General features: G+C 32.6%; 1 protein-coding gene across 2 annotated transcripts in view; it reads right to left on the bottom strand.

Annotated features, from left to right (window-relative positions):
- Positions 1–12,303, bottom strand: part of CSMD1 (CUB and Sushi multiple domains 1) — a 1,060,835-nt gene that overhangs the window by 279,981 nt on the left and 768,551 nt on the right. For both annotated transcript variants that reach the window (XM_063150718.1, XM_063150717.1), the window contains exon 11: positions 122–225. In XM_063150718.1, the coding sequence (XP_063006788.1) occupies positions 122–225 (104 nt within the window). The remainder of the gene's footprint in view (positions 1–121; positions 226–12,303) is intronic.

The raw sequence follows: 12,303 nt of genomic DNA, 5'->3' as shown, positions 1-12,303 counted from the left end.
GCTTATATTAATTATCAAGTTCCATACATTAAAATTGCAAATTTAAGTAGATATATCCTGGCCTGGAAGAAACAACATGACAGCAAATTTCCAAGAAAAATTTTGGAAGTTGTATACTTACACATACAACACTGTTCTGGTATCACCAACTTTCCCAGCATCTCCAACAGTAAGAGTATCATAGCCTCTTTCCAGTTCAAACTCTTCAAAGGCAAGCTTTATCACCTATTAAAATTAAATAACTCAGTTACTTCAAACATTCCCACATGTTATCTAACCTGTTCAATTCTTGAATTATTTGCCTGCTATAAATGAAATAATGATGCAATAATGATTTTTGAAAGATACCTAGAAAGACCACAAGTGCAGAAAATTCTGCGTTTTCTCATGCTTAGGAGCAAGTCAGTGCTCAGAATGTTCATAATGCTTCAGAAGTATCACATGCTAAGATACAAAGATGCCAGACACCACTAACTGGTGGTAATTGTTCATTATTGAAGTATTTTCCTTTTCTAACTCTATATATATTGTATGTATATATATTTTTAACTATATAAAAATGGAAGAGCTAGTATTGGAAGTATATTAAAACATTCTTATCTCTTGGATCATAAAATAACAAGGTAGAACATTTGAACTACCAATTCATAAAAAGATAGACGAGGCTGGTTCACAGAAATTCAAAAGCATGAATTTCCTTGCATAAATTACTAACATTAAACTGTGATTCCACATAATGTCTAGTCATGCATTGCCAAGAAAATTACAAATGTACCTCTCAGAGTTCTTTGAAAAGTTATTTACAAAATTTTAATTTTTTAACATAAAGTATGAAAATGGACTTAGTTTCTATAAAAGAACAATTCTAAGACAAGCAATTTTAGAGGTCAGTATTGGCAAGTAGTTGCAGCTGATATATATGTACACATATATCAGGACATTGCACCTTTTTTGTGATATTTACCTTTTTGTAATTTGATACGAAAGGTTTCTGCAAAAAACTTGACACAATAGTGCAGTCAGTGATTTTCCACAAAATTATTCATTTTATCTTTATACTAACTTTTAGAGATATTCCTGGCTAAGCTCTCAGATAACATCAGCCATTGCATGTGATGCAGTTAATTTTTCTTTTGTTTTGTGGTTAGAAACAACATTTGGGTCAGATTTGAGTTTTCAGCACAAGGTTTATTATGCTCCTTTTTGGGAGGAAACACATGGAAAAACTACACTTTCCATCCACTTAAATGTATTGCTATATGATTATCAGGGCAGAATGCATCTCAATCAAATTTTAGCCCTCTAAAAAAGCATCATTGAACCCAAGCCAGTTGTTTAAACTTTCTCAGTATTAAAATAGAAAGCCAGGCCACCTCATTTCTGTGTTGGAATTGGAAAAGTCTAGTACAATGAACTGTAGAGAGGAATTTACACCACTGGATTAGGTGATATTTACATTGAACTATGTTGCTTTTGTTTGTAACCCAAAGAAAAGCCTACAGGCAGAGAAAATCCACAGCCTTTCCCTCATCAACTAAGGGGGTCATCTAAAAGGAGATCAGGTTGGATCTGCCTTTCCTAAAGCCCTGCTAGTGGGGTCTCATGCCTTGGTTGTCCATTGTTACAGTAATCGTATGATTTTCAGGCAACATGCTTCAGATAAAACAATATACATTTTAATCTTCTCCTGGTGTACCTTCTAGTATTCCTAGATTCTATCAGTGGTTAACATGCAAAATTTAATTATTAAATCAAGACTAATAAAGCCAAAAGGAAGCAAAAATTATGTAGAAGCACAAAAAAAAGAGTTGTTCCTGACAAAAAAAATAACTGCAAGACTTTTAATGCAACTATTACTTCATATGGAGGAGAAAACCTAATAGAATATTCCATGAAAATATAAGATAATGTATTATTTACATGATACATTTGGTTTGACTCCAAATAATACATTTGGTTAGACTCACAAATTCTTTTATACAAAAATTTAAAAACAAATATGAACGTTCACCTCTTTAATAGCAAAATAAGTTAGAAAAAAAAGTAATTGCATATGAAACATAAATGAAAGTTTTAAGCTTCTGGCTAAGCATATAGGAAATGTGACAAGAAACATTCCTTTATGGGAGATACATTGTGAAGATATATTACACAATATTGAACAAAATCTTGTTATCTCCATTTCCATGATAATTGTTATTCTATGCTAACACATAAAATCTTTTGGAAAGACTTTTAAATGGTTGAGGGCTAAGAGGACTAACTTGAATTCCTTCAATCTGACTCACAGCTTTTCTTTCTTTGGATTGCCATTTTTAACATAGATAACTTTGAATGTACTTGCCATAACTGACATAGCCCTTCCTCAGCAAGTTAATTAAGGCCAAATAATCTGAAATCTTTGGAACAAAACAATAAGAACAATCTGAAGAAAAATCAGCTCATTTTGTTAATGTAGTAAAAGTTATGAAGTGATTTGACATTAATCTTTTACTACTCCAATAAGGAAGAACTTTCTGAAATATAGGATAGAAAGGATGGACATACAGTGGCTGGAAGCTAGACCTATAAAAAGATAGAGAATTAAATGTAAAAATGAGAATAATAAAATTCTTGATACTATGAAGTGCCATTTTTAGTGGTAGCTGTTAATTACGTAAAATAGATCTGTAACTAATCATCTGCTTAAGGAATTTAAATACATCCACAATAAGAGAATGAACACATTTTTAGTCACAGTTTAGTTTCTTCTGTAGAAGGAGACGCTAAAAAAAAAAAGATCCCATAATGATGATTTCAGAGTTAACAGAGCTGCCACAATCTGTTACTCAGTTAGAGAAGCAGCTTGTTGCCAAGTTAGATTTTAATCTTCAGCTACAGTGCCTAAACATCATGTCGAATTTCACTTTGCCATCTTAATCATTGAAACATTTTCCTCCTTCTCCTTTCTGTTTGTTTGGTATGTATACAAATATGTTACCATTTCTATGTACACAGAATAGTATACAGCATTAAAATTTAAGTCCCCTGAATATTTCACATCTATGTGAGCCATATTTTTAATGAATTATCAATCAATTTGATTTAGGTTTGAAAGCTAAAATTAAAACAATAAAAAGCAGAATCACAAGAGGAGATAATTATTCATATATTCACACTAAAAGTTTGGAATTTATAACTTTTGGACAATTTTAGACAACTCTCTGATATATTAGGATGATCTATTTCTCATTTTTTGCCAAAGAAAAATGCCAAATATATGGCTTTCATTTTTGCTCCTGCTGCTGCTCCAACTGTCAGTAGGAAACAAATATGGAAATACAAGCTTTAAAGAAACACTGTGTCATTTGTTTTAAGCTGAAAAATGGAAATGAAATAAAAAAATGCGTCTATTTGCTTACCATTCATCAAAAAGAATTCTGATTTTGCTAATTTTATTACTGGAAATATTTTTCAAAACATTTTAAAGAAATACTTTTAGATTTGTTGTTCAAAACAAGGTCTGCAAATAATGTTCTTTAAATTTGAAAATTAAAAGCTCCAGCTAGCATTTTTTAAAAACAAATTACACATAAACTAATATCACATGAATTACCAGATAAGAACTCTGACTTAAATAAAGGCTGAGAATATCACTTATTAAATGAGCACACCAATTTTTTTTTTGCCTTAAAAATTTAAGCAGGAGAAAAATACTGACTTTACTCCATTTGACTGTTGTCTTTCTTCCTAAAGTCTTTAAGGAGTAGGTTAATTTTATTGATTAATTCAAAGTGCAGATGAATCTTGATAGAGCACATGAAAGAAAGGTCTACATGAAGAAGTGTTTAAGTATCAAAGGTGTATATCCATCTATACACAAACTATTCTCTAGAAAGTGCCATATGTGGGAATCTGAAGTGTTAAATCCCAGCCCTGTTATTATTGTGTAGTCCTTAAAGTAATTCATTTCAAGTCCTTGAAAATTACTTATTCAAAAGCATAATTCCTCAAGAGTTTTCTGACACTTAAATTCTTGTTACTTAAACTTCATGTGAAACATGAATCATGTATGGCAAACATCCAAATTTCAGAAAACTTTAAAAAAATATAATGAATTTCATGTGTCCTAACTCAAATATCATTGTACAATATTCACCAAAGGAATTCAAATACCTTTGTAATGACATGTGGGTCGGTGGAATGACCAGGACATAAAACTAATAAAATAACAAAGCAAATTTGCACCTGTGACCTTAAACAAAAAATTAACTATGGGAAATCCATACACACCTAGTAGTTCAAATATTATTTTTGGTTGAAAAAGTTGGGTAAATCCTTTATTTCATGCATTCTAACACTATGAAACTTATTTTTAGGATAATTTCCTGCAGTAGTAAGCATCTGTCAATAGTAGCTGAAAGGTCCAAAACCACCAGTTTTCTTTGAGAAGTAGAGCACTTGAGCTTGTTGGTTTCTTGTTATTGTGGCATAATAGTTCCAAGAGCACAAACTATTTCTTTTAGAAGGGTGACACATCTTGCCATCACACTGTATGGTGCAAAAAGGCAATTGAAGTGAACACTGAAAAACCTCCATAGGTCCAAGGAAATGCCAAAATATTCATAGAAAGAAATGCCTCAGAAAAATACAATGTGACAGTTCAATTAATTCACTAGATATGCATACAACTACTGTTCAATGCTTTTTAAAATAGAGACTGGAAAGCTCTGGGCCATATTGAGCCAAGTTAGAAACTCTGATAAAGCAGGTATGTTTACTGTGCTAATGGAAGGTTACATTTATGGAATTTTAAGAGGAAAACGAAGCAATGTGTCAGCATATAGTGTTTCTTTCTTTCAGATGTCCACACTCTGATATTTTCTGCCATACAAGATGTCTTTGCATCTTGTCGTCCTCTCTAGAGTGACATGGATTTTCCTGTGTCATACACATCAGCCTTGTTTGTAGCATCTTGAATACCTGAGCATCTCATACCATAACAGATACTTGAGGATGGACAAACAAGTTCTATCTTTGATGTACTGAAGTGTTTGGTGTAATAAGAAAACACATGCTTCATATAGAAAAACTCTTATTTATAATCCTAGAATATATAAACTGCTTGTATATACATTTATAAATACAAAACATTTATATACATGATGAGAATGAAGGAACTGTGAATGAATGCATATCTCTGTAATAAAATCTCAGTAACATTACATGGAAATTGAATTGTCAGGGCACCAAGGTTTTACATAAATCTGGAAGTTTTTAGATAGTGTTATACACTACAAAGTTTAAATACATCGAGGTTAACTTCATTCTGAAAAAACAGGTAAATTATTTTTCCCTGTGCTTACATTATGAATAGCAAGCAGTTATGAATATGAAATTTTGGCATTCATATTAACACATTAACTTAAACTGACCTTGAAAGTTGCATTTTCTTTAGAGCTTTTCTTCCTACTCTATTTTTAAAATATACAACAACAGGCCTTGTTGGCCCAAGTGTACTTTTGAAATAAAAACCAAATTGTTTTCTGAATAATTCTCTGTATTATTCTTACTATTGTTTTCATAAACTAAAATTTAATTCAACCTGCTGCCTAGGAAGTAATAAGAATCATAGCATGTGACAAAAGCTTTATAATTTACAATTACACTTTGACATGACAAAATAAAAAGGAAAGGAGCCATAAACTGCAGCACGTGGGAAGGACCACATTCAAGCTGTTTTTGAATGACTACTATCCCAAAACAAGGACACTGCAATAGAGCAGGGTACAAGTGTGAAGAAGCAGTGGCAGAGAGGAGCTGTTATGAATTGACTGCAGCCCATATTCCCCACACCTTTTCATCAGTCAGGAAGGATGCCGAAGAGTTTGACTTGAGAAAGTTTTTATTGTTGTTTCTCACCATCCTACTCTATGTTTAATTGTCTGCAAATTAATCTTCCCAAAGTTGAATCTATATTCCCTAACTGGTGTACAATCTCCCTGTCCCTACCTTGACTCATGAGCTTCTTAATCTTATTTTCTCCCCCTGGCCTGATAAGGAGGAAGAGCAAGAAAGCAGCTTGGTGGGCACCTGGCAGCCAGGCAAGATCAACCTACCACAACCATGTAGGAGAATTGAAACATTAAAATTAATTCTAATAAAATGACTTACGAAGACATTTACATTCATCTACAGTAAATATTAAACTTCTCTTAGAGATCACAGGGAGAAAACAAAACTCTTTCTCCCAAAAGCCATAAAAATAACAATAGTGATGACAGCATATACATTTTGAACATTGTTCAGCAATGCTTCGCATGGTTTAAATTTCCAAAAATAAAAACCCCAACACAAAACACAATTACATATTTAATTTTTTGTTAATAAAAGCCTGCCTGTCTTGGCTTTAAAATCCAATCTCTGACATCTCAATGTACTTTCTCAAATCCCATACTTATGATGAAAATGTCCCTTGCATCTCAGTGGTAATGAATATATTTATTTTCATCCTGTGCCATGAGGTTCATATATATTAAGAGGAAGTGGTAAATATGATTTACTTTAATGATTACAGGCTGATTCCTTTAGAGTTTACCTTGATTTTATGTCCTTGCATGTATAATCACTTGAGTAGAGCTGTTCTTGACCTGCAATGTTCTAGACCTCATAAGAAATATAGTGGAATCAGTGAAGATGATCTCTGGTCATTAGTATCAAGACCATACAGCAATCTGCTTGAATATGCAGATCATAGTGCCCAATAAGTACACATTTGGGTGGAAGACATTGTTTGGCTCTAATTCAAATTATAAATGGGTAAACAGAACAGTTTCTGTCAGTTTGCTAAGACATCATCTGTGATGAATATTCAATGAGGAGATTATGTAAAAACACCATTAAAATGTAAAGAGAATAGTAGTTAAGGATACATGCATTTTTCCCTCTGCAATATTACATGACTTACTTTTAAATCAGAGTGAAACATATAAATAATTTACTAAAAAAAAAATACTCAATAGCAAACTGCATTATCAATAAAATAGTGTGGGGAAAAAGGAAGAATATCTCTAAAGATGGATTTCAAAGACTTTTGGACCAATTAAAAATATTAGGGTTTTTTTCGAAAGATGTGTGCTCAGTTATTTTCTTGTTGAAATTCCCACTGACATCAAAAGATGAAGATATATTGTCTAGAAAATTAAATGCAATGTAAACCATACTTGAGACAAGCTGGGCCAGTGACCAAATGAAGTAGCTTTTAAGATACAAGAACAGTTAAAATTTGACTTGAATGTCAATGATACCTGCAAACCAAAAAGCCTTAGGTGGAGTTATATATTCCTTTTTTCCTTGCTTAACTAATTGAAACCTCAGTAGTCTGATGTTCCTGCAATTTCTTCCTTTTTTTCTATAACAATGTATAAGCAATGCACGCATTTTTTTAATATTTAGAATAAACCCTAACACTGTCATTATATAATTTTATCACAAAGAGATGAAGAATGAGACTTTACAATGCAGTTTTGGAGGCTGAAGGGAAGCATTTTGATAAATCATGTTCAGGTTTATTTCTCAGAAAAACTTATCTATCTTGAGCAACAATAGCAGCATTATACCAAAGAGCTTGAGAAACCCTAATAAAATTGTGTCCTAGCATTTCAGAACAAAAGCAAATCACAAAAGATCTCTAAAGTCTAAAACCACTTTTTAATATTTGACCAAGAAATGATATTAAATCTGTAAAAACCTGAAATGAAAATGAAAAATGTAATTTTAACAAGATAAAATAAAATTTAAAGTGGAATAAATGTTCTTTGACATCTTCTATGCTTAATAACATTGGTGACCTTTTTTGCCCTAAGACAATAACTTGTAACAATGCATGCAATATGGACTTTGTTATCAGGCATAGGTTGGGCTAGGCTAGGAGTAGGACAGGATAGAAGAGATAAAGGTAGAATAGTAAAGGTAGGATGAATGGAATGGAATGGAATGGAATGGAATGGAATGGAATAGACTAGACTAGACTAGACTAGACTAGACTAGACTAGAATAGAATAGAATAGAATAGAATAGAATAGAATAGAATAGAATAGAATAGAATGCCTTACCACTTCAGGGCTGACTTAAATTTAACTTATATTATTAAGGGCATTTGTCAAACCCTCTTAAACATTGGCAGGCTTGGGGCATACTCTAGGGCCACTCTAGGAATCCTGTTCCACTGTTTAACCACCCTGTTGGAAAAGAAATGCTTCCGGATATCCAGTCTAAGCCTCCCCTGGCACAGCTTTGAACTATTCCCTGAATTCCAGGAAGAAGAGCTCATATTTCGCTCTCCACCACTCTTAAATGACTGCAGGAATAATAAAAAATCTATAATGTGAACTGTCCAATTCTGCCATGAATGGAAATTAATAAAAGAACTATACTTAAGACTCCGGGCACCTTTACAGAAAAATATGAAAGTGGAGAGCTACTGAAATAATTTCAGGAAGATACTTGTTTAATATTACATCAGGTTGCACAAGTTGTTTCACAGTGAAACAATCTTAATGAATATGATTTTGAAAATTAGAAATGCAAAATTAATTTGGATATTTTATAACTATGTTTTCTATCCTCATTAAATATGTATTTGAAGTACAAATTAAACAAAATTGCTTCAATATGTGAAGCGAAGTGTTGTCTCCATCATATAAACCTTTCTACAAAAATAGTTGAACTGTTCTATGAAATATAGTGATAAATGGCAAGCCAAAAGATGTCTAAATCTTCTGATGTTTTGTTCACATGCTCTCATTTACCAATAATTTTTTACCTATTTATTTCCCTGCCGTAAAATGTTTTATATTCATAGTACAAAGAGTTTTATTATTATTTCAGTTACATGAAATCACAGAACTTTAAAAAACCAAATTAAGTGCACAACTATGAACTTGATGTACCCCAACGTACTTAAGAATCCAAAGAAAGAAATCAGTCGAGTCATCTGAGAAACTCCAAGTCATGCAATTATATAGCACCCGAGTTTTGTGCCATGGTGTGTGACACTATGCAAGATTAAATCATTAAGGTTTTCTCTTCTCCTCCCCAACTGCTGAAAAAATTTAGACAATTTAAACAATAATACTGTAACAAAATATGTAACAAAGCTAGAAAGAAAATCCATCTGAGTGAGATTGATTCTGTGGGATCTGCAAATTTTTCTTTCAGAATTTAATAAGATGATAAAAGGAAATTTGATTACAGCGTTGGACTTCTGACACACCTTCTTTCAATTACTTCAACATCTCATAGTTTTTTTATGACTGATATTTGACATATCAGTATGCAGCAAGAGGAATGACAGTTTCCTGCACTGCTCAGGATGCAGTTGTTGCATGCACCTGTTGAAGCAAAATACAGATCATCTACATCTTGGAAGACATTGGCACTCAGATGCGCTGAAGTGGAAACATGGGTAAATGCATGACAGTTCCTCAAGGCACAGATGATTACAGGCCTGTTAAAACATGGAACTCTAGATGAAAGGATGTAAAGCAGGCATGAATCAAACCCATTGTGGACATGTAATTGGATTTCTTGTATGAATGTTAAGCCCTTGAAAAACACATCTGCTCACTCCCACTGGTGTAGCATCCTGGTGGGCACCAATTAAAAAAAAATGCGAGTTTTGAAGTGGTAGGTGCTGCTGCCTATCCCTTGTCCCCAGCACACTGAGATCTCTGTTTGTTTGGGCAAACTATCTCAGTTTGCCCAAAGTAACAGAGATGCTCTGTTGAGACATGGACGCTTAAAGTGTAATATTACATGGAACAGATTTTCAGATACACTTAGCAGATAGCAGTTTTGGACTTCAGAATATAATTAATGCCACAAAACTTTTCCTAAGTGTAAAAATAAAAAATCCCACATGGTCAATATACACTAACATGTGGTCAAATAATGCACACAGACAGACAAATATGTTTAACGGCTGCACTAGATTTGGGAGGTTGTTCATTTTTTTACAACGCATACTTCCAAAATATTTTACAAAGACTTCTTTCTGAGAAATAAATATCTGCTGTCATCTTTTAGCTGCAACATACAAAACCTTACACCCATTTAATATATTGTGCGAGACGAGCAAATATCATTGAACCAGTCATTTATTTATATTGTGAATGTTTCTTATATGCATAGCAAGTTTAAATACCCCTCAATATTAATAAATCTCAATACACCCAGGCACCACTAGAATGCGCAGTCAGTTCCCAAGAGACTTCACCCTGGTTCCCCACTATCTTGTAACCCGACAGGGCTGTAATGCAGCATTGCCATTCCTAGTAACAAGACACAACGTTTGCACTGAACTTTCAAGACCTCAGGACTGGTGTTTGTTAGGTTTTCCCTGTCTGAACTTTTCTTGTGGGGATTGCAGCCTTGTTTTACTTCATTTCTGTGACAGACAATTTCTCTTATTAAGCAAGTCTCTATGGCTAGTCAGTTTAATTTTGTTTATCTTTGCAAAGTAATATGATAATCGTATACAGATATCTATAGCAAGTTTTTATTCCATTAGAATGAGTTTTTGTTTTTTGTTTTTTTTTTTTATTTACAGGAGCTATGCCACACAGCTATATACTATTCACCAGGGGTCAAGAAATATATTGGACAAAATTACCTCTAGGGTAACAGAGAAAAGGAAACTTAGTATCTAATACACACAAAGTATACCATATATAGTAAATATTGAGACTTCTGTATGAACTATTCTTTTTCACTGATAATTAGATGTATACTAATATTTTTTCTTGAATTTATCTCCTAAGATCTCAATTATACTAAAAATTAATTCTTAGCTTTGCTTAAACATACTGTGTATTTCCTCTGTCTGTGAACAAGATTTTTATTTCTTTTTGATGAGTTACCATTCTGTGACCAGGAGTTCTTAAAATAACAGTAGATATAGCCTTAGAAAATTAATTTCACTGTATTTCTCTAACACATATTGCTTTACTGTTACTTTCATTTCTGTGGTACTGTGATTAATGGTGAGGACTACTTGTATTTCTGTAGCAGAAAAAGTTTACAATCTTCTATAAGTATCAATAGTTGTAACATCGTGGTATTATCTCTATAGTAAAACTTCCCTGTTGTCTACATATTTGAAACACATTGACAGAGGTCATTCTAATCTGATGTGAAAAGCTGTAGACTGGCCTTTGTCTCCAAAATCTTTCATTTAGTCACAAAACCGTTTTTGATTAGCAGATAATAAATTTCCTGATCAAATATTAGCTACTGCCATCTATCAGAATACCTGATTTATCCTAATACACTTCTGCTCCTCTTTCTCCAGATGTTGTAAATAGAAATCAACAAAAAAATTACTATACTAAAACCTAAGTCCAAAGTTAAGTTTGACTTAGCTTCTTTTTATTAATTTGAATATATTTTCTTGTCAGTTATTGAAAGGTTTATCACTGCTTTCCTTTTATTCCTTTTAATAATGAATATTTTAAATAGTCTACTTATTTCTTATTTGTAAAGACTTTAGGCATTTAAAATATACTTGCATCATGTGCCAAACAAGGATTATTTAAAAAATAATATTTATAGAAGACTTCTTTTGGCTAATCTCTTTTATCTTCACTTTTCTTAATTTTTCTCTTTCCTGCACCTTCCACCTCCACACTGCACATGAAACAAAAATATTGGCATTACCATATATAAACTGGCAATGCCAATATAGTAAGCTGCAGTACTGAACACAGCTAGATGAGAAATGTAGTTTGGTTAAGAAGATAGTAGATAAAAATTTAAATTATTAACACACACTTACTTTCTCTTTGTGTTTTAAGTCTAGCTGGAGACAGTGAACCCTTATGGTTTCAGTCACAATAGATACCACATCTGAAGTGGTCCAACTTCTTGATGAGTTAGCTATCTAACAAATCATTACTTAACTGCTGATTCTTCAGGGAAAAAATACTTAATGATTGATGAGTGTTAGTGGGATTTTTAAATTCTATTTGGAGTTAGTGTTTTTAGCTTCAGATTTTAAAGATACATAGAAATTTCAACGTTTTTTAAACTTTATGTTAATATTCAAGTTTCTGCACTGGGAAGGAATGTGAATACAGAGAGGTACTCTCTGTAGAGGGATTTAGAAAGGTGATCTTGAAAAATTGGTGACATTGCCTTACAAGAAAAAAATAAAATAAGAAAAAGAAAAGAGAAAGAAATGTGTCATTAAGTAGGACATTACATTTTGAAAAGTGTAATGTACTGCTCAGTTACAGAATGAGTGACAGCTAGTCAGGTAACAGCTCT

Source organism: Melospiza melodia, chromosome 3, assembly GCF_035770615.1.
Source record: "Melospiza melodia melodia isolate bMelMel2 chromosome 3, bMelMel2.pri, whole genome shotgun sequence".
Classification (NCBI taxonomy): domain Eukaryota; kingdom Metazoa; phylum Chordata; class Aves; order Passeriformes; family Passerellidae; genus Melospiza; species Melospiza melodia.
Note: the sequence above shows the minus strand (reverse complement) of the source record. Positions and strands in the feature narration are given on the sequence as shown.